This window comes from Callionymus lyra, chromosome 4, assembly GCF_982586985.1.
Source record: "Callionymus lyra chromosome 4, fCalLyr1.hap1.1, whole genome shotgun sequence".
Classification (NCBI taxonomy): domain Eukaryota; kingdom Metazoa; phylum Chordata; class Actinopteri; order Syngnathiformes; family Callionymidae; genus Callionymus; species Callionymus lyra.
In genome coordinates, this window is record NC_141821.1 from 30,986,823 (window position 1) to 31,008,876 (window position 22,054).

Consider the following 22,054-nt stretch of genomic DNA (forward strand, 5'->3'; position numbering starts at 1 on the left):
TTTCCTCCTTTAGTTGTCAAACTTCTGAGACGACAGAAGCGCTCACGTATATATTGCTCTGTAGGTTTCACCAAAAACTCATTTTGGTATAAGTGCGGTACCAAAGAAAGCTGGTATCATTGTATTTTTAGCAGGTAGGTACCGAATTGGTACCGAAGTATCTGTTCTTGTGACAACTCTACAGGCAAACGTCCTGCCTTCCTTTATAAGAAGAATCGTGAACGATTTACTTTGATCCAGGTCGATACTTTAACTCTATTAACGTTCTTGTTTTTATTTCATCCTTCTTTCTTTAGAGTTGTAATCTCTCGTTAAGACACAATATTTCGTCATAATTCCTAATACATTCAGTATGATTTAGGGTTGCACTTCATTTGACTCTTAAACTCAAGCTTCTCCTCCTAATAGCAGCAGCTCCACATGCATGTTGAGTCAGACCATCTCAGTTTGGTTCGGCTCCAGGCTATTGATGCCATTGCTGATGCCGCTGCACCACGCAAATACAAATGAGTTCGCTCGCCCCGTGTAGTGGAGTCTGAGAAGGAAGAAAAAGGTTGAGGAAACAGCATCTACATCTTAAACAGCTGCACACATGCTTTGCAGCCACTAATGGTTGAACTCGTTCATTCTTCGACTCGTGTTGAAACCCCATGTTTCAGAAAGACTCCTGCTCTGTGTCGCCAGCTTGTGTCAGCTGGTCATGAGCCGTTGTCTTCTATACCAGTGAGACAGGGTGGCAAAAGTGTTCTGTTTGTTAAAGGTAATGTGTTGATTTAAGTGACTCTTAAATAGATGTAGGACCTCTATTGTATCATCAGTATGTGTCTGTTTGTACAAAACTCTTTTTTCATTGAAATATTTACATAAAAAAAATTGCTTAAGCCCCGCCCACTGAAAACACTGTTCAGTGGATGATGAATTATGTTTTACCATAACCACGCACACTCTGCTGTGATTGTTCAAACATTGAGGTTTGTCACCACGCGTCATTAACCCAGGAAGTCTCCACCTCCAAATAAAACGTACTTACCGACTTACTTACTTGTATAAACAAAGCTTGTGATTACAGCTGGCTGGAGGAGAAGTGAAGCCATTATTACTTCAAAAGGAACTCTGCTCTCGTAACCTCTTGTTTGCTGAGATTTCAGACGGGGGAGAACTTTATAAAGTAAAAAGTTCAAAACATGGTCATGATGAGAGACGAACTGCATCTTGGAGAGAAAGACTTCAACATTTGAAACTTGTGAGTGAGTCAGGGAGTTTAGTTTTCACATTGGTTGTCCTTTAAGAACCAGTTTAAAAAAAAAAAACAATATTAACTGCAAAGGCCCAAAAAGCTACATCACCTTCACCAAAAGGCTTTCTTGTGAGTCAGAGTCCTTTAGAGTAACAAGGTCTAATAATTATGCTTTCATTTTTGCTGCAACCTTTGCTGTGCACAGTTTCTGGCAGTACATTGTCATAGCTACTGATGTACGAACCTGAAGGTTTGAAATGTTTGGCTAACAAAGATATTTAAATTATTATGAAGAAAACAATGGAACATATCCGCTCGTATTTGTTTGTTACCATTCTATTTGTCCAGGCTTACGGTTCTGCTCCAGGCAGAAGACAAAGGCTCAGAAGGTTTACTGGCTGACAGTCTTAGACTGAGACCCTTCGTCTAAAATTGACTCAGTTATTAAGGATTTACTTTCATCTCTGACTTTACATTTGGCTTAAAATGGATAATTAAATAGTAAGATAACCTTTCAAATTATTTTCTGAAATCTGAAGGCAAATGTCAGCTCAGTGGACAGTGATGTGTCTTCGGTTGAGTGTGTCCCTGAAGCCATATGTCAGTCATCAACTATTTAAAATTTTAAGTAATCAGATTTAACATATGTTTAGGTATTTAAAGAGAAACTATATAAACATGAGACATTTTACTAATAAATAACCATTTGGTTTTATTTTTTTCATTTTATTTGACTTCTCAGATAAAATAAACAGTTATTTACTTAAAAAGTCATGAATATAGACTAGTATCTTGAACTACATTTAACTTGAACATGGTGTATTTTTGTGTTGCACCATTAAAATATCTTCATTCCAGGTGTGAAGAGTATTTTGAGCTGTGCAGTAAGAAGTGCTATCAGGAAATCTTTACTTTTAATGAGCTGTTGGGCAAGTGTTGTCTTGTTTTTCCTTTTCACATTAGAGAATACATTACCATTGAGAGTGAAGTCATCGTAATGCGCTCGTCTATCTCAACAATATTAAACTGATAACTAGTCAGTGGTTAGAATTGAATGAACATTTATTTTTTTCTTACCCAGAGTATTTGCTTCACCCATGTTTGAGGACTCTGCATTTGCCTTTCAAATACCATGGTGCTTTAAAAAAGTTTAACTTCAACCCATTAGCCACATTGATAGATAGGAAGTTCTTGTTTTTATATATATATAAAAAAACACATTTTATGTACAAGACAAATTGTATAACATCTATTAGGTCCTCATCTAAGATCCTGAGAGAAATACAGACAAATAAACACCAGACAAATGCTGCTAGCGTACTTAAGAGTACTGGACTTCTGGATGAAGTGCGGCGGTTTAGACACCTTTGTTAAAAAAGATCCTCTCTTGTACTCGTTGGTGGTGAAAGGTCAAGCTAATGTTTCCGCTGTAATGGTGGTAGAATCACAAATCCGTGTTGGACGTGAAAGAGAATTAATGGTTAGGTTTTATGAGCCCATTACATCTGGTGCTGCCTCTGTTACTGTCTCTGTGATAATCTCCTCGTGTTACTGGGAAACTGATCTGAAAGCTGCTCTGTTCTCCTCGTGTTCTCCGCTGAAATAAAAGCGTTAATATTCCGACTTTATCTGTGATAAAATATATGGCCGATCCAGTCAGACGTGTATAAATCACTCTTTTTTTAAAATGTGGTGTCCTGAGAAGTGTTTCTGTCGATTTGGAGCGAGCTCATGATTCATCTGAGCTAATCTCATCATCCTATTGAGATCCTGGCTGTGTGAGAACAGACGGCATTATTCTACTGAAAAGCTCCAGTCAAATTACCGCCTGAAGGAAGGAACTCTTTTGTCGGAACCACGGAAACCAGATAGTTTTACAGTGAGCTGTGGATTTTTCTCCAAACTTTAACTTCGAAATGTAGCTTTTTGTGTCAGTTTGCATTATTGTAAGAAGCATTTGTGTTTAAATCAATGGCTAAACGGCACGTGAACTCTGTAGTCATTGCTAATGGTACACATTGATATATATATTTATTTAGTACTTGGGTGAATTAGGCCAGTCTGTCAAACTGAGCCTGAGAAACCCTGGCGTTGTATTTGACAAAGACATGTTTCCTTCAACTGAGAAAAATCTCTAAATTTAGGAAAATGTTGTCACAACACGATCTGGATCTTATAATCCATGTGTTTGTGTCTTCTTGTCTGGACTATTGTAACAGTTTATTTTGGCGTCTAAACCAGAAGGTCCTGTCTCGCTTGCAGTTAATACAAAGCTCAGCGAGAATTCAGCCCCGCTCTAGTAGAAGAACTCACATTTCCCCGATCCGTCAACTCTTCAGTGGCTGCCAGTTTCTTTCAGTATCCATTTAAAAAGTATGGTTTCGGATCTATTCATGGTCAGACTCCTCCTTACATCACTGATCTGATCCAGCCTTACACCCTGGGATTTTCTGGGACTCCTGTGTTTGTCTCTTTTTTTGCCTTAAATATATAAATACATATTTATATTTTAACTGTGTAGTGTTTTGATTTTTTAAGGACTTTGTGACCCTGGTCTGAGAAAGGCACTTTACAAATATAAATAACTTACATACTCACATATTTATTTCAATAGAGGACTGGTTCTTCTTGCTTCAAGTTGCCATTTATCATATATTATTCTGTTTAATTTGGCGATATAAATATTTCTCAGTGTTTATTGCCCCCTTAGTGACGTCATTCAGGCGTCAGATTTGCTCGGACATTTTAGTAAAAATAATTTTGAAGCTAACAGAGAGAGAAATTAATTTTTCTGTTGCAGAGATCCAAACAGTTTTGGATATAGTGGAAGTGATTTGATTTTCTTCTGTTGGAAGTGTAGTTGTGACAGGGACAGGCAAAGCACAGGTCTGTAGGGAGGTGTACATCTTGCCTCCGAAACAAATCCCAGGTGAAATGTAAACTGTTTGACACTAAATAAATGCTTAAGGGCACAAAAAAGAAACATATCAGCTACAGGAAGGCAGGAGCTCGAAATTGAGAAACCCAGATGTGGAAACAGTTCAGAGATCCAGGTAGTTTCAAAAAACCGTTTAATCTCAGTTCATAAAAAACAAAACAAAAACAGAACGTTATCACAAAATACAACTTCAAAACGTGGCCAGGGACGTGTCTCAAAAAACAAAAGGTATTCACACTGGAAAAATGGAAAGCAAGAACTCAGACCCGGAGGCAGGGCCGCGGCTGGCCGACAACTGAAAGAAGATCAAAAACTCAAGTTGAAAACTAAGGATGATGATGACGTCAGAGTAAAACAGTGCAACAATATCAGTAAAGCGATGCAGGAAACCTAGTTTGCGAGACCAAATAATGCCTCCGTGGCGAGACGTTCCTTAAGAATGGGAAGAACCTGCCAATTTATCAGCCGAAACCACGCACACCTGCCTGCGTCTGTCACGTAAAATAAAAACAAAAAACAAGGGCTTCAAATGTTCAACATGACACCGGAAAAAAAAGTCCAAAATATCACCTGCTGACGAGTCTATTGCTTACATTATTGAGGAGACATATATATATTTGTATTTATCATCATAATTTGTATAAGTATTCATTATGTAAAATGATTGTCGATTTATGTAGATAATTCAGTGTCACTGTTGTCCACTGTTGTCCAGCGGGGATGTTAAAATAAAATGGAAAGATCTTCCTGAATATTATATATTTTGAATAACTGCTCATCCAATGTTTCTGATATTGTCACACTGAATTCCATCCCAGGGTTATGAATATTTACCAATACGCCCTCCAAAGCCCCCCCTGTCAACACCATTTCCTGTCAGAATGGACTGTGAGCTCATCCCTCAGTGTTTTAGTGGCCTCGCTGTCATCGACACGCACTTCCAGGTAGTGTGTCCTCATATTGATGAGCTCAGGAAGACGCTGAGGTAATAATGTGGCGTGAGTGGAGCTTCATCATGGACGACTAAGACCCTTCTGCCGCTCTCTCTTGATGAGTTGAGCCAGCCTCATGAAAACTCTGGTGCAAAGAACACACACACACACACACACACACACACACACACACACACACACACACACACACACACACACACACACACACACACACACACACCCCAACACTGAACGTCGTTGCTCGACTGCCGTTAAAACTAAATCACTGTTCCGTGCAGTTTGCTAACTCTATTCCAAAAGCAGCAGGTTTGTTGACGTTTATCAAAAGGTGTTTGGACTGGTGCTGGATACTTCAACGTAAAATAGAATTTTCATAAATAAGAGGCTCAAATTGACTCAGTTAAACACGATTGAATGAGAAAACTGCTCTTTTATAAACTACAATAGCAGAAGGAAATCATTTATAAAAAAAAAGCAAACAATCAAATTAATTTGACAACTTCTGTGATTGAAGAAAAGTACCTTTTCCAACAACACTCTTAACCATTAGACCAGCAGGATCCTTTCACCACAGCTACGTAGAAGTAGTTTGGATTGTTGGCTTTTTTTTGTTGCTAAAAAATATGTTTACACTCCATACAAGTAAATCTGTAAAAACCTTCCTGTATCCAAGAGGGGGCGATCTAGATCTCCACCAATATCTAATGTCAAATAATTCAGTTGACCAGGGTTAACCTAAGGGTAACCTTAGGTTAATGTTCATTGAATCTTTATTTATAATTAAATTGTGACCATAGCTGGGGTTTTTTTTTATAAACAAGGGGATCCTACAATGTTGTTCACATGTAAAAAAGGACATGACAAAGCCTATCAGCGACGGCGGAAACATAACCTCGGCTCACTTGATTATCATGTACATCACAGGAAACCAGGGGCTTCATGTTCTAAGAGGTTCAGAGATCTTCTACTAAATATGTCCGGAAACTGAAATCCAGACGATGGTGCAGCACTAATATATTCGTATGTATGAATCCGTGCGCGACACGAATTTAGGCACTTTTCCTTCTTACATTTCAATCAACGTACAATTAATCGCAGACTTGTTCGTCCCTTTCCATGCCCTCTTTTACATATGCAAATCATATTAAAATGAGCCAGAGTCCATGATTTTTCTCTCCGCGATCAGAAAAAACTAATGAAAACATGAATGTAAACTGGTTTATATTCGTTCATTTATACATTTCTGACATAGATCACATACTTACATTTAAATAGTGCAGACGAGTTCCGTTGTGAATGTTTATATTTTATATACACAGTTATTACCGCGAATAATTTATGTACAGACGATCAGGGGCTTATTTGAAACGTCTCAAAATGAGTTTAACAAGAACAAAACTGTAAATCAGTAACTTAAAGCGTTGAGTATTGATGATGAAGATGAAGATGATCTGATCGTCTGAGCTTCATGTAAATGTCTGACGCAACTGCAACAAACACGCAAGTTCTTAATACATTTATAAAATAAAAAACGTTTTGTGTACAAATGAACAAATCATGTGACAGTGTATTTATATAAGTGTGTTTTTCAAAGAGATCCGATCACGTTCCGATGAGCTTGTTTTTATAATATAACAAATAAAATGATTCATGTCTGATGCTTCAAGTCAACAAAAGTCATGAAAGTTTTTGTGAAACAACTTTTAATCAAAGTGAAAAAAAGCTGCAGAATGAAAGGAGCTTTTCATGACTTTTGTTGACTTCAAGCATCAGGCGCATCATTTTCTTTGTTATATTATAAAAACAAGCTCATAATTCCTTAATTTTTTAATAAAATAGCATAGTGTAAAATAGCATATTCAAATATTCATTATAAAATGATAGATGTTTTCTTAATAAATACAGATCATCAATTTGGTGAATGAGAACATATTAACTTGTGTAACTACAACTATTGTGTGTTAATTTATGATCAATATTGATCGTTAATGTTAACTCTGATGTGAACATCTCAACGTGACTAGTGAGGCTGACATGCATCTGAGCAGCTGATCGTACGCGACCTAAAGACCTTGCAGGAATTATGAACTTTGTACTGCTCTTTTCAGTATTGATATATATGGACTTTGACGTAAAAGGTGTCTAAGCACATTTTGTGTGCGTAAAACCCCTTAGTACATGAGGCCCCAGCTGTTTAAATAAGGATGGACCAATGTAAATGGTTTCAAATCCGATGTTTTTTTTGTGTACTTGCAGAAAAATGGATCATTGGTTATTCATTATCAGGAAATTCAATAAATGGCTGAGAAGAGCGTGTTCCTCGATGTGCCTTCGCTCCATTTCAGAGAGAGGCCACATTGATCGTTTCATTCCAGACAAACATAAACAACTTTATAAATGTATGATGACCTCACATCACCCCTGAATATTCAACTCTGGAAACATGAGCAATCGCAGAGTCTAAAAATTCTATTAAGGTTGTCTCTTTTTATCTCTCCAGGGCCACAGAGAGGAAGGACGGTGGTGGCTCGCTGGCTCTCTGAAGGACGAGCGAAGAGGGAGGCCGGCACCAGGAAACAGGTCAAGCAACACATCAAACCTTTGTTTTGAGCCTTAAGTCATCTCCTTTTACAGCCCGGTTATTGCCACGGAGAAATATTGGGCCAGTAAACATGACTTTTCTGTTAACAAAAGCTGAAGTTTGCTCTCAGCCGTGTATATTACATCTAACATCGCAGTCTCGCCCTCAAGACGTGCACTTGGTATTAGTTTGTGACTACGTCTCGTGTGAAGCAGTCTGTGTTATTAGGATCTGGTGTCGAGGATGAGTGTTTTTTCACCGCATGTGTCCTGAAGGAGTGTTCTTAATATAATATTGGAGGTTCCATGAAAGTATTTTAACGTTGAATATCCTGACCATTTAAAAGCATTTTGAGCTGGTTTTAGCTGGTTAAGTTTTAATAATTAGAAATGCTCCTGTTCCTGTTAACATGGACTCAGTGGTTTGTCCTGATATTGTTGGTTAAAAAGCTGGCTCGGTGCTATACAGGTTCCCATGCTTGGCTTAACTGTCATGTTGGCAGAGCCATTGTTGTTGCTGAAGGCAGAGGAAAACATCAGCCCGGTGTCCTCGTGCGAGCCAGGTGCAGCAGACACGTTTTACATTTACTGCTAGCATCAACAGAGACGGCATGAGATGGAACAATAGTGAGATAAAAAACATCTCATATTTTAGATCTATAAATTCATTATTTTAATCATGAATAAAACAATGAAACCTTTCTACTCTGTCATCTCAGCGTTGTATAAGGACCCTGTGAGGGCTCCATAAATGGAAGGGCCTCAGGACGCCCTTTGGCCACACTTTGAGTTTGTTCGCATTCAAGCAGTTTTTCTTTGTTAAATAATTTATTAACATTTATAGAAAAGCTTGTCACCACCGACAGGACACATATATAATTAAATGAATTACGTATATCCTGTCTAGAAAATCCCCTCAAAAAATCTAGATTTTTGTGCTTTTATGACATTTACTGTTACCATGACAAAAAAAGTTAGAAAAAAGTTTTCCAACTATCATTTAACAAGCTAGATAAAGTCAAAAACATGTTACAAACGCCTCTGCACAGCAGTACCTGTGTGTCCTCTCATGGTTTGATCCTCCACATCACCTGTTCTTCTGTCTTAACTCGAGCGACAACACAGCGACCAGTATTTGTATTGATGAAAAACAAACCTCTGTATGTAGAAGTATCTGAAGTAAATCAAGATACTTACACATTTCTTTACCTTTACCGATCAATACCATCATCGTCATACAATAACTCCTGAACCCTCTGAACGATTTGAAAAACTCTGTTTTTTGACAGTTGTAGTAATGAGTTTACTGCGAGGAAAGTTAGGAGTCATTGAGTGTTCACTGAGGTCGTACGAAGGAGTCAGAAAACGATTTAATTTTAGTTGGACGGATACCTGGGTAGAGTCACGTCAAATATTTGAGTGAGAGTGTCACTCAAAAGCATGCTGCTCTCAGTGAGAAAGAAACCGCCAACCAGCCGCTCAGTCAAACATCAGAGACTAAAATGTGACATTACACTTGTCTTATAGCAGAAATGAACAATTACAGACCAGGAGTAAATGTTTATTTTAAACATAAACGCTTTAAATTCATCATCCTACTTTCCTTACTCGTGTCATTGTAAAGTTCCTATCATCTTGTATAGTATAGTACATTCATTTTTAATCAGATTTTAATAAAGACCAATAACTTATTTTAAAGAAAAGGACTAGCTCGTACATTTAAAAAGAAAAAGTAAACAGTTTGAGAGCATAAAAGCAGACGATGTGTGTAGAACTGGGCTTCGAACTTCAGTTCTTTTATGGCACCGACTGAAATGCTTCGGTACTTTCAAAACATGCAATGCTTTTCGGTAGCCACTCGTGATCAAAAGTTGATCATGTCCATTTGTGAAACAAATACAAATACTAATACAAAATGCTAAGGAACAAAGGCAGTGGACATTGATTGACATCGATTTGGCACAATATTACATTTGGAAGGGAACAAAGTAGTATCAGGAACTGGCTTCAAAGTGAAGGTACCGTCATAGTACCGAAATTGAAAGTTTTCGATCGATACCCAGCCCTACACCTGTGCATTCTTTCAGTAGTACAGGGGTTCTCTTAACAAGACGACCCACATCAACCCACATGGTCGTGAGACAGGAAGTACGAGGGAACAATGGAAGTTAAATTAGTGCCTGCGATCCTGAACTAAATTCTCTACTACACGTGTTTTAAGAGTCAACAACGTTTTATCCACACCCTTTATTCAAAGAAGACTTAACAAATGGAAGTTTGAAAGAACCTGGGATAGAATTATGCTTTCACGCTTCCTTGCATCATCTTTACGCCACATTCCCAAAACATCCGTTCGCGCCCCTGAGAGACTCGACTGGCAACATGTCTTGAGAACACAAGTACCTCACTCCTCCTGGCTGGGAGACTCGCTGTTGTACATGTTTTATATATCAACATCTGACAGTTTATGTAATTGTAGAGCACTTAAAGCTCTCCGAAGGTCCTTTCTATTCAACTCGAATGACTCTAAAGGTACAAAGCGTTAGTGCTACGAACATCGAGTCACTATCCATATCGATGTCGCATTAGTAGTTTTGTTTTCTTCTGTTTGAAGCAACAACTACATGTAAGATATATATATTTTTTCAATTCTGGATGGAGTTTGGACGGAATTATCAGGTGTAAGCTCGTCCAGACTTAACAAGCCGCTGACAGTAAGAGGCTGCGATCCTCCTGAAAGCAGACACGGTGTAATTGAAGCTGATTGCCGGAAGGTGCCTGAACGCCTCGTGTGCATCTTAATGTGGACAATAACGGCAAAGTGGAGCCCCGCTGAGAAACATAACTGCATTGAGTGATTCACGGCGACGCTGACTTCTTAATGCCACAGCTGAGTGATAACCCAGCGTGCTGAAGGCAGGAATCTGAAGACAAAAACCTCTTTTATATTCGCTCATCAATAACAATTGATTCTATTGTGTGAGATTGAAATTGTTGCTTTTGTCAGAGCCTGATGAACTACCAAGAAATATCCATCATGAACCATGAGCTAACGCAGCTGGTGATCTTGATATCCCTTTTTGTGGTAACAAGAATGGGAATAGTGGGTGACATCATTGGGTCGATGACCGAGGCGACGTGACATGGAGCTGTTGAGTAGAAGCACACACCAGTTAGAAGAATTTTACTTCCGACTGAAGATGTGTTAATGCCCACGTAATCCGTCTGGTTCTGCTGGGATTTGACTTTTCAGCTGAAGTTGATCACTCTTAACATGATTTTATGTAGTCACGACTGTAAAAATATCATTATTTCATTTTACTGTCATTAAACAGGATAGATAACACGAAAAAACATACGTCATTCATTTGTCCTACTGTCTTATCTTGAGTGCATATGACAGCGCTGAGTATGTTGCTGTGTCTCAAATCGCATACTACTCTTAGTATACTAGAAGTTAGTATGCATCAGTTTAGTGTACGTACTAACTAGTACGCAAGTTATCCACAGATAGTATGTCTCAAATCAAACACTGCTGCTACACACTAACCGGAAATCACATGACAGCTTCTTCTTCTACTTCTATTTAACGATGTTGAAATCAGCTGTTTGAACGCTATCGCCGACACCTGCTGGCAGCACGTTTTGCAACTTTGGAAAAAGAAATAAAGAAAAAAAATAAGAATCAAAATATTGGCGAGATATTTAAGCTGGTATCAGCAGCGAAGATGTGTCATCCTTCTACTGCTGTGGAAAATACACCTGTAAGTATATGAATATATATGCATTTATATATGACGTAACCTTTGTTTAAAACGTCATTAAGATGGCGGCTGTTTAGGGTGGTTAGTGTCCATCGAACCATACTCAGTTTTGTGGGCGTGTTAGTACGCCAATTTAGTGTGCATGGCGCACTAAATTTCGCATATTAAGAATTGAGACGCACTAACGCACAAAAAAACTAACTTTGAGTACGCTAGTATGTGATTTGAGACCCAGCATGGGTGTTAATGAAAAACAATATTTGTGGAAATATCAGAATAAAATTGATTAATTTCTTCGCTTTGACAAATCAATACGATCATCCTCACCAGTCTTCGTAGTGAAATCAACCTCAGTGTATGTCTCCTTCTTAGTAAATATTGAAGATATCCATCATCTAGCTTCAATTTAGTGAGAAACAGTATGCTTTTTAATACTGTCCAACTTTATACTCTCTGAAAAACACACTATTTCGAGTTCTATCATGACATGATTTTTTAATACAAAAAGGTTTACATTAACAACATTTATTTGAATTTGGAACTATGAGGTGCCGTTCCTCCAACCACCATGTCTGTAACGCTGACCTAAACAGCTCCAAAAATGCTTTGCCGCTCAGTCAACCAATGACAGCTGTCAATCACTTTTGACATAGTAACATCGATGTAGAATTGAAAAAGACGTGACTAAATACAGCAGTCTGTGGAAATTGGAGTTCACTGTTTTGTTGGCACCATAAGTAAGGTTTATCTGTGTGGTTCTGTTGCTCAAATACACCTGCCCTACAAACAATAGATTTCATTATTGGAGTTAGGAAATGTTAAAGAATAACTTTTACATGTAAAAATAAAAAAACAGTTCCTCACCACGAGCTCATTTCAAGTGCAGAAGCTGACAGTTGTAAAGAAACTTGATTTCAGTGTTTTGTTCTCAAACACAAGAGCACAGCACATGTACAACCAGGAAAAACACTGGGCATGATTGAGAACAACCCTGCAGGTGATGCGTTTGTGAAACATTTGGATTTAATCTCGACATCGCACAGACAAGATTGATGTTTTCTCTGCCCTTCGCTCGCCGGCCGCTGGAGACGGCGGCGAGGCTGCGGGTGGATAAACACATGACATCACTATTAATAACGTACAGGAAGCAGATTAAAGAGGCCACTAGGGCCGGCTTTCCCCACCTGCTAATAAACCGGTGCAGGCGCGGCGGCTATGAGGCATGTTTGATGGTGGTTGTCTCGGACACGTTCTGGATGAAATTCATCGTCTAAAAACAACTTCAAGGCGGCCATCGATGCCGTCTAATGACTTTCATCTCGCCGCTTCACATAGTACGGGAATGTTTTTGTTTTTCAACTTTCTTTTCTCCTGAGCAACTCTCCTGGATGTCATTCCTCTAACTCTCTGACAGGAAAGTGTAAAATCTCATCGCGGCCCCGTCCTCTGCCCTGGGTTTTATTCCCCTCGTATCCTCCTGCTTCTCCCCTCAACACTCCCTCCCACCCACCTCTCATCTCCCCTCTCCGGCTCCTTAGTGATGAGATTACCTCGCGGGTGAGCCAGTGATGGCTCTGACATTCTCTTCAGCAGGATTAGGGAGCGTGTGGAGGAAGGTGGTCGACAGTTGCCATAGTAAAATGCATTTTTAAAACCTGTGTACCGAAACTCAAATCTCTAAACCTGAGCACAATGGTAGAATTCATCGTATAAATTTCAGAAACATTTTACAACACACACTAATAAGGACGTGACATTTGTGGACGCCTTTCTCAGGGGCTGTTCTCAGCCTCTCCAACTAACAAGAGATTTTGGGGAAGACAAAGACAATTTGGAGAAACTCTGACTCCAGCTTTGTCTGGGATATGCTCAGTATGATCCAAGATATAATGGGAAAAAGTTCCTTTGGACCTCTTTGCTTCCGCAGATAACCCCCCCTTCGACCTTTGAGACCCTCAAACTCCATCTAGATCAATATTAAATTGTTATCACTAAAACAGTAATTGCAACTAATGTGAAAAAAACAAACTCTCCTGACTCAGTAACATGTTAATGTCTTCCTCTCAAAGATGCAGTAAGTTCCTCATCATGAACATGTTTTGAACTTATTACTTTATAAAGCTCTCTGAAATCTCGGCGAACAAGAGGTTACGAGAGTGGAATCCAGAGAGGTGGAGACTTCCCGGATTGGTGATGCTCAGTGACAACCTTTATGTTTGACGAATCACAGCAGAGTTGGCGTGGTTATGATAAACTATATTTAATGTCCAAAAAAAAAGTTTTTTTTGCCGTGGGCCGTCTTCAGAACATTTTCTAATGTAAATATTTCGATGAAAAGACAGTTTTGCAAACAGACACATACTGATTCAACATCTATTTAAGACAGCTTTCAATACATCAGTTGATCTTTAAGTACTCAAATTAGGACAACTCACTATTTTAGTTTGTAGGTATTAATTGAGTAGATTTGTACATTGAAGTAACATCCATATAAGTAAATGCACTGCTACACATATATATATATTTTTTTTACTGATTTTAATTCTATCTACTGTTGATCTGATCTTTTCTGCACTTGTGACCATCATTTTACATTTCCAAAAAAACACCCAACACAGAGACATTCAAATTTACACTGAAACATATTGTGATTTTTTTTCAACTCCCTTAACATCTGATAATATAAACTAAATCTCTGTCTCTCTTGAGTTTGACATCCACAAAGTGATTCATCACTCCTCACAGTTTCCTTCCACTCTTTCCTCATTCCTACTTCATGTGCACAGTGTGAAAAAGAAAAAAAAAGTCTGGGAAAATTACAACCAACCCATAAATCGAAGAAAATAATTGAAGCTACTGAAATAATGTAGTAGCTTTGATTTTGTGTTTGGATCTTTTAGGAATTTGGTGAGATATGTTTACCAGTATTTAATTTTTCAGGACTTCAGGATTTTAACAGCTAGTTGTTTCTTATTCACTGACGCTTGTTTTGTATTAAATAATTCATTTTCTTCTGCTCTGCTTTGTTATTTTGTCTTTACTTGACGTTCTATACTTCCCTACCAGAGCAGCTGTTGTGTTCTGCTTAGTCAGCGAAAAAGGCTGATGGCAGCGTTTCCAGATCACCGTCTGACGTCTGCAGATTCCGGTTTAGTCTGAGATCAATCCATCGTGACGGGAGGTTGTGCCTGTGTCTCTTTGTTTTTAAACAAAGTCTTTTCCCGTCACGTTGGATTTGCTCTCAAAGCAGAATTTACAAGTTGGCTCTCTCAATTTCTCAAAGCTCTTTTCGGTATTTTCAGTTTTCTTCACAACAAATACCAAAATCCTTGAGAGTATTCATGGGTGGAACTGTGGGAATAACCTTTCCTTCAGAAGAAAATAAACTATCATGAATCAAACCAGATGAAGAAAGTTTTTTTAAACCAGCTATTTGATCAGAATTAAGATGAGGGCAACATGAGAGTGAAAAGTGTTGTAATAACAATGTAACGTCCAACAAAGTAATTAAGGGTGAACAACACTGATCTAATGAAGCAGCCTCGCTGTCACACAGATGTATAGCCGTGTGTCACTAAACGGTTTAGTCTGGTTCAGTAACATTTGTTAACGTGAAAACATTTAATAGAAAAAGTCAAGGGTGGAAATTATATTTTCACTGCTGTCAACATTTTATTTTTAGTTGAGATCTAAGCTTCTTGTGTATTGGATCCGACAGAACTTTCACTTTCGGTAAATCAAATAAATGGAACGCACATCCCTGCAAACAAACCTTACACCCAGGTGTGTGTAGGAGTTTAAATCTAGACAGGACAAGAGCCAAGCCGCTGAGCTTGTGTCGTTTCCCTTCTCTCCCCGTATCACGTGAGGTCAGGCTGCAGGTTACCCATGGATTCGTGAGCCCATATTGTGTTTGCATCAGCTTTTCTCCGTTAAATCAAAACATTGTGCTGAGCTTTGCATTCTCCAAAGAAACAAACAGAATTGAGGGAGTCTTTTCTTCCTGCAAATCCACGTGGCAAGTCTTAATTTGACATGTAAAAGCTGCGTGGGAGTGAAGGAGCACGGGCCAATGTTCGGGGAGGGGGGATTAACCATTTCCAAAAACACTAAACAAATGCTTCAAAGCGTCGGATTATAGAAATAATGCTGCTCGTGTCAGGAATAGCAGACTCTTTTGTTTTTGAGGTTTTGCAAATACTCAAGGCGGCATGATGGTTTCTGTAGATCCGAATATGATGGTGTGGAAAAGTAGTGAAGATGATGACAAACTTGACAGTTTCTTAAAGGGCAACCAAGTTGAAAACCCAACTTTGAACTTTTGGCCAGAATGAGGTACATAAGCCAAATGTCTTGTGGTGACATAAAAATAATAGACTTCCACAGCTAAAAAATGAAAACTTGTTTTTTTTCAACACCGATTTTGGAATCTGTGTTGAAAAGTATGTACATCTACATGTACAGCACGGTACGTACAGTATGTCAGCTAAAACCACACCTTTTTAAATTGGTTTATTTACTGTAATTCTTGGTTTATAGTTTCCACGTTCTGTAGTTTCCTTTAAAAAACCTTTAACTTTGTAATTCTATGTACTTTTAAAGATCTTCACTTTTCACGGTTTTTAATCCGTCTTCATGATGTCCTTGTGTGTTGTGTGGAAAGGCGCCTTTACGATTGAAATGAATGATTATTATTTTATGTACAGTAAAGTCTCTTTTGCAGAGACAATATGATAATAGATCAAATATGTTGACATACAAGGACATCATCTTTCTATAACCCACCATCACAAAATAATAAACATCAGACTAAAGCTCGGGGCTTTAGAGGTTAAGAAAATGTGTTTGGAACACCCATTAATCCTAATATATTATTTCTATTTTGACATCGTTGTCGTCTGGGCTTCACACGGTCAGTCTTGCTGGTTTAACAACTACTTCCTAAAGGGTATGTTGTCCTCCACGGTCGCCAGGTCTCCATCGATTGGACTGATTAGTGTGGACTGGAATCAAAAAAGATATATCGACTGTTTTCTTGACACTAAAGTAATCCAGGCTGTGCACGAGCAAGTTGGACGTAATAAAGTGGCTAATTATTTATCATTTTGTCCTCCAGACAAGCCGGAGTGAGACGTGAAGCCAGAGGCGTCGGTTGTATCTGTCCTCGGGCGTCTTCTTCAGACGCCGCCGTGGTTCTACTTTAATGTCTTTGTGAGAATGATTAAAAAAAATCACACGACTTGTTCATCGCCACAATAAGATCCTTGACCTAATTAAAAACCATCCAGATGGTCTATTTTGAGGAAGAAGGAGACACGTGAAAACATCAGCGACCAAATACGTAGCAGCGGAAGATGAAAGGAAGAAGACGTCCCAGTTTCCAGAGCTTCTGATTGACAGGTCATCAACATGCAAGAAGCCGCGGCGTTGACTTCCAATGAGGTTAGCTGCACCGTCAACACCTTTAACACGCTGAGATCACGACATGTTTCCCACCTTCTCACATCTTTGGGGAAGTAAGACTGTGCCACTTAAAAACAGGAAGGAAATTGAAACATCATTTTTCTTCTTTATCTCAAGCGTTTCCTCCTCACACGTTGCTGTTTCACAACAGAGGTGTTGAGTAACGTTGCAGTATTTATCGGCGTCCTTCTCTTTAGCGCCGCTGTAAACTAATGCATCTGCTGCAAAAACAATATCTGCAGACACACGGCACCCCTGGAGCTCAAACGACTTTTAAAAACTAATAAGTTCGTTTTCATACTCTGTCAGGATCTCCACTATCGGCCTCTGCTGCGTACTGGATGTTCGTAGCCAGTGCAGATGGCCAGAGTTCACAAATCCAATAAACATTAATAACAATGCCCATTACTGTTTTTCCAAGTATCACTTAATGAGTCTGGTCATGTAATAGACTGCAATACCCAAAGCTGTGCCACTAATGGAGGCTACAAGAGCAGAGATAATGGAATTATTTTCATTGTTGATTATACTGGCTATAGGGCGGCGTGTCCTTCGAGTGATACCAAACAAAAGAAACCACCAGAACTGGTACTGTCATTTCATGGAGATCGACCGGGTTTCCACGAACAAATTGAATTTTTACAAGCTGAGATGGACGATAACTCACAGCAGCTCATACATGGACATCCTTCCGTCCTTCAGTCGCCATTACAGCGAGGACCGGGGGAACATGTGCAGATGCTGCCATGTAATTGATGTAGCATTTGGTTCATAGTGGTTGGGATACACTGTTATTGCATGTGTGTGTGTTATATTTTAACAGCTCTATCCCAGTTGTAAAATGAAGGTCATAAAGGAACAGCCCTGAAAGCTCTTTCTGTTGTCATGGTAGCTACAGAAGGAAGCTGGAGTCGTCACAACAAGTTTCTGTTTTCTGACTTCTGGTGGCAGTAAAAAACCAAACGTTCACAAGGTGACATAGATAGTGGGCTGTTTCTGAGCCTCTTCTCTGAACCGTTTAACCTGTTACTGCTGATTTTGATGATTTAAATGTATAATCAAAGGGTTATCTTACTGTTAATAGAAAAATAAGTACTCAAGAGTATTTTGAAGGGGTTCACAATTTAAAATAGAAATACAACTATACAGGAAGTGGACAGTGGTCCCCCTATTGCAGCCTTTTTTAGTGCCATTTTGCTATGCTAAGTTAATCTCAGTAAAGTATGAACGTGTTCGGCGTCCTGATTGTACACCTATAACCTCTGGATATTTGCTCGTTGGGATCAAGGGAAGATAGTTTTCTCCACGTCAACAGTATTCCGGACGACATCGCCGGCGATGGTGTTGAGAGCGTAAAAAAAATAGGGGATGAGGGGATGGCGCAGCTGCTATCAAGTTCAGTTGTTAAAAACCCAAAGTTAGCAAACGGCTGTCATTAAATGTGTGTGAAGATCAGAGGAGATCAGTTTTTAAAATACGGCAACCACCACTGTTAATTCTTGCCACCCACTCGATGTAAACCACGGAAGATGAAGCCCATGTCAAACTCCTCCTGCTGTTTTCTAGAGTGAAAACTAGAGAAAACATTCCTCCCCCCTGTGATTGTAATTCTGCTTCAACAGGACGTCTGTTGGAAAATCAATCAGGTTCATATTGTTTCTCAATTTGTGGAAGTGAAGGTGTAAATGGAGCATGAAGGGCTTCACAGTGGAAAACATCAAGAGGTGTTTGGGGTGGAAGGTAGAAACGGCACCTTACCAAAGCACCGCGGCAGTAGAAGAGCATCCCAGAAGTGTTGTTTTGATCACAGCAGGGTCGGCCTCTGCTGAGAACCCAGGGAGACTCTCTACGGCCAGATATTCCAGTAGGAGGTCGCTTTGATCCGACTTTTTTAAAGACATTTTTAACTGAAGATAAAGACGTGTCAGTCTGTTTGGAGGAAGGTAGAGCAGCTCAATTAATACTTGGATGATATTTGAAGGAAGAATTTTAATAGGAGTTTTCTTCTTTATTGCTCTGTTGCTCAGTGTAGGGAAAATCCTACTCACAAACAAACAAAGAAAAAACAGAAAGATACGTTTTTGTAGTTAGTTTCTTTCTTAGAAGTCACTCTTTTAATTGCAAGTTTCAGATAAGTGAGGGGGAAGGAAGTAACACATAGTTTCATCATGATGATACAAATTTATCAGCCTTTTTTTTTTTTTTAGAGTTTCCTGTTTTGACAGATTCATAGATGAATTAATCAGGTTAAACAAAAACACGCAGGTCCAGACTCTTCTCTGATCGACGGGTCAATTAAGAAACGTAATATTTCAAGATCATTGTGGAAGAAAAAACAGTGGTGCGGTGCTTCAGCTCGTAATAGTCACTGCTATGTTTCAATTATTTGTGTTATTAAACAGTTGGATACATATCATTAAAAAATAAATGACTAGAGATATTGTTCAAAGATCAGGAAATTCTGCAAGATTACATTTATTTAACTCTCTCACATAAACCTGACAAAATTACTTAACAGAAGTAAATAAAGATTATTTGTAAAGGTAGTGAATGTATATTATTCAGGAGAGAATCAAATGATTTTTACAGTGTCTTGTAGGTGTGTTGCTACATAAGTACTCCGAAAACATCACTATTTAGATCTCCTAAAATGAAGAATACACAATATAGTTTAGCTGACTCTCATGACTTCCCCTGGCTGGATTCGATACCTGATCAATGTAAACGTGAATATTTACTTGTACGAAAAGAAATGGGTGATTTGTTAAAAAAGATCCTTCAAACGTTGACTGTATGGAACATAGAGTGCCGACAGCGTCAATGTGCAGCAGAAACAGCTGTTGACGATGTAAGTCCTACGTTTCCTTCAATATCATGTTCATATCTCATCAGCTGCTTCAGGCTATAATCTCTGCGTTGATAATCGCCCTGAAGTTCATTGAATCCTACTCTGTTCACTGCACTGAAGTAAGTTTAGCTTGACTAAATATTCAGGTGTGTCTGATTGTCGTTGGAGATGTTTATTTTGTTTATTTGCTGTCATATTACAGTTTCTTCCCCCTCAGAAATACATAACTAAGTGTAAAAATAAGTAAATGTCTCAATAAATGTCTATATATATATATATATATATATATATATATATATATATATATATATATATATATATATATACACATTTATTTATACATTTTGACTTTTATACATTTTGTCTTTTATTTATTCATATGTTTATACATTTGTATTTTATTTATTTCGACATTTCGTGCAAATTAAGTAGGCGGGCCTAACTTCTCTCTGAAGCAGTGATTGGTTAGAAAGCAAAACAAACTAAAGCAATCGATGTCGATCTCGAAAACTATCGCTCCTGCAGCAAATAGTCTGTAGCATCAACGCTGCACAAAGAGAATATTTTCTGAAATCTTTGAAAACCAACTTGACAAGTTGTCAGTGTTGATGTGCATTAGATGGATTAAACAACCAGGAGCTTCATGAAAGAAGTCCAACTTAAAATGATCAATAACTTATTATTGAATAAAAGGCTAACTCTTTTTTTTTCTTTTTGTTTACACATTGTTTATATTCATAATTGACACCCGAGAGTTTATTGTGAAGAATGTACTCCCTGAGTATTTATACGATTTGTAAGACTTGAAGAGAGACAATATATGTGGTTTTCTCTCCAGCTGTCCAGGAAATGAATAACTCATGTACTCTGATCACAAGAACAACGTAGTAAACAGGACACAAACGCACACGCAGTACAACCAAACACAGTATACACAATATTTGCTGGACTGTGATCTTATCTAATTCCACATCTATATCAGCGCTGATCATAGTGTCATGATCAGAACTAGGCAGAAGCCAAGTGCAGGTAAGAGTAACCAGCAGACGACACATACAATATCAACAAACAAACAAATGTAGTAAATAACAAGTCCAAAACTATACAACAATACCAAATAAAGAAAACCAGAGTCAAAAATCTCTTTAAGTCCAAAAACCAAAACATCATCCGAACCTGGGAAAAAAACAAGAAGCAACAGGGAACCAGTGCTGGAACATCCTTGACCCGACACATAGGTCTGGACTCAGGTGGTTGAAGCAGCCATCTTGATTGCTCATGAAAATAAGAAAGTGAGAGAACGAAATAAAACCAAAATAAAAAGATAATAAAACACAACACATGGATCATTAGCAATATCATGTAAACGTTCCATCTTCCCAGGATTATCCAAAGTTAGCAGTGAAGCTAAAGTGAACGTATGATCAAGGCAGTGGTAGTTGATCCAGTGACATCACTGTAACCAATCACTGCTTTAGACTGATGTTCGACCCGCCCACTTAATTTGCATACTGACAACAAAATGACAAAATGTATAAACACTTGAATAAATAAAGGACAAAATGTGTAAATACATAAATAATTAAAGGACAACATTTATAAATACATGAATAAATAAAGGACAAAATGTATAAATACATGAATAAATATAATACAAATTGTATAAATACATAAATAAATACATGTTGAATAAACAAAATGCATAAATATTTAAATGTCAAAATTAAAAATTAAAAACATAAATATACAGAAAAGTACCATTCTTAGATAAAAAAAAATAAATCTGAAGTAATAGTTATTAACACATTTATTCATTTATACATTCAGTTATGTTTTTATGTATTTATTTATTATTATTATTTATTCAGTGGTTATTTCCACTTTCTGGGAATCGAATGAATGTGAGATGAGCCGTGAAGGCACTAACAAATCCTTTACTTACTTACTTACTTTAAATGTCCAATAATATCAATCCTCACTAAATCTGTGCTTGTTTAAATGCATAGTTCTGTTTAATGTCTTAATCATTTGAAATGTATGGTATATTTGATTGAAGCAACATTGTTATTAACTAAAAACACATGAATTGTTCTAATGATGTCTTGGTTTTTAATTTCTGAGAAGCTCTTGTTCTTTTAGAATGACAATATGTTTAGCAGCCTTGGCTACAAAATAACAACATTGGGCCAAAATATTTCGAAAGTCTAAGCATCAGAAACTTTCTAAGACTGTATGGCAATAAACTTGATGAACAGATGGAGGATCTCTCAA

At 38.1% G+C, this 22,054-nt stretch overlaps 1 protein-coding gene across 1 annotated transcript in view; it reads left to right on the plus strand.

The window, feature by feature from the left end:
* adam19a (ADAM metallopeptidase domain 19a) overlaps nt 1-22,054 on the plus strand; it is a 142,087-nt gene that overhangs the window by 18,023 nt on the left and 102,010 nt on the right. Inside the window, exon 2 of the mRNA XM_087789723.1 lies at nt 7,629-7,708. Within this exon, the coding sequence (XP_087645849.1) occupies nt 7,629-7,708 (80 nt within the window). The remainder of the gene's footprint in view (nt 1-7,628; nt 7,709-22,054) is intronic.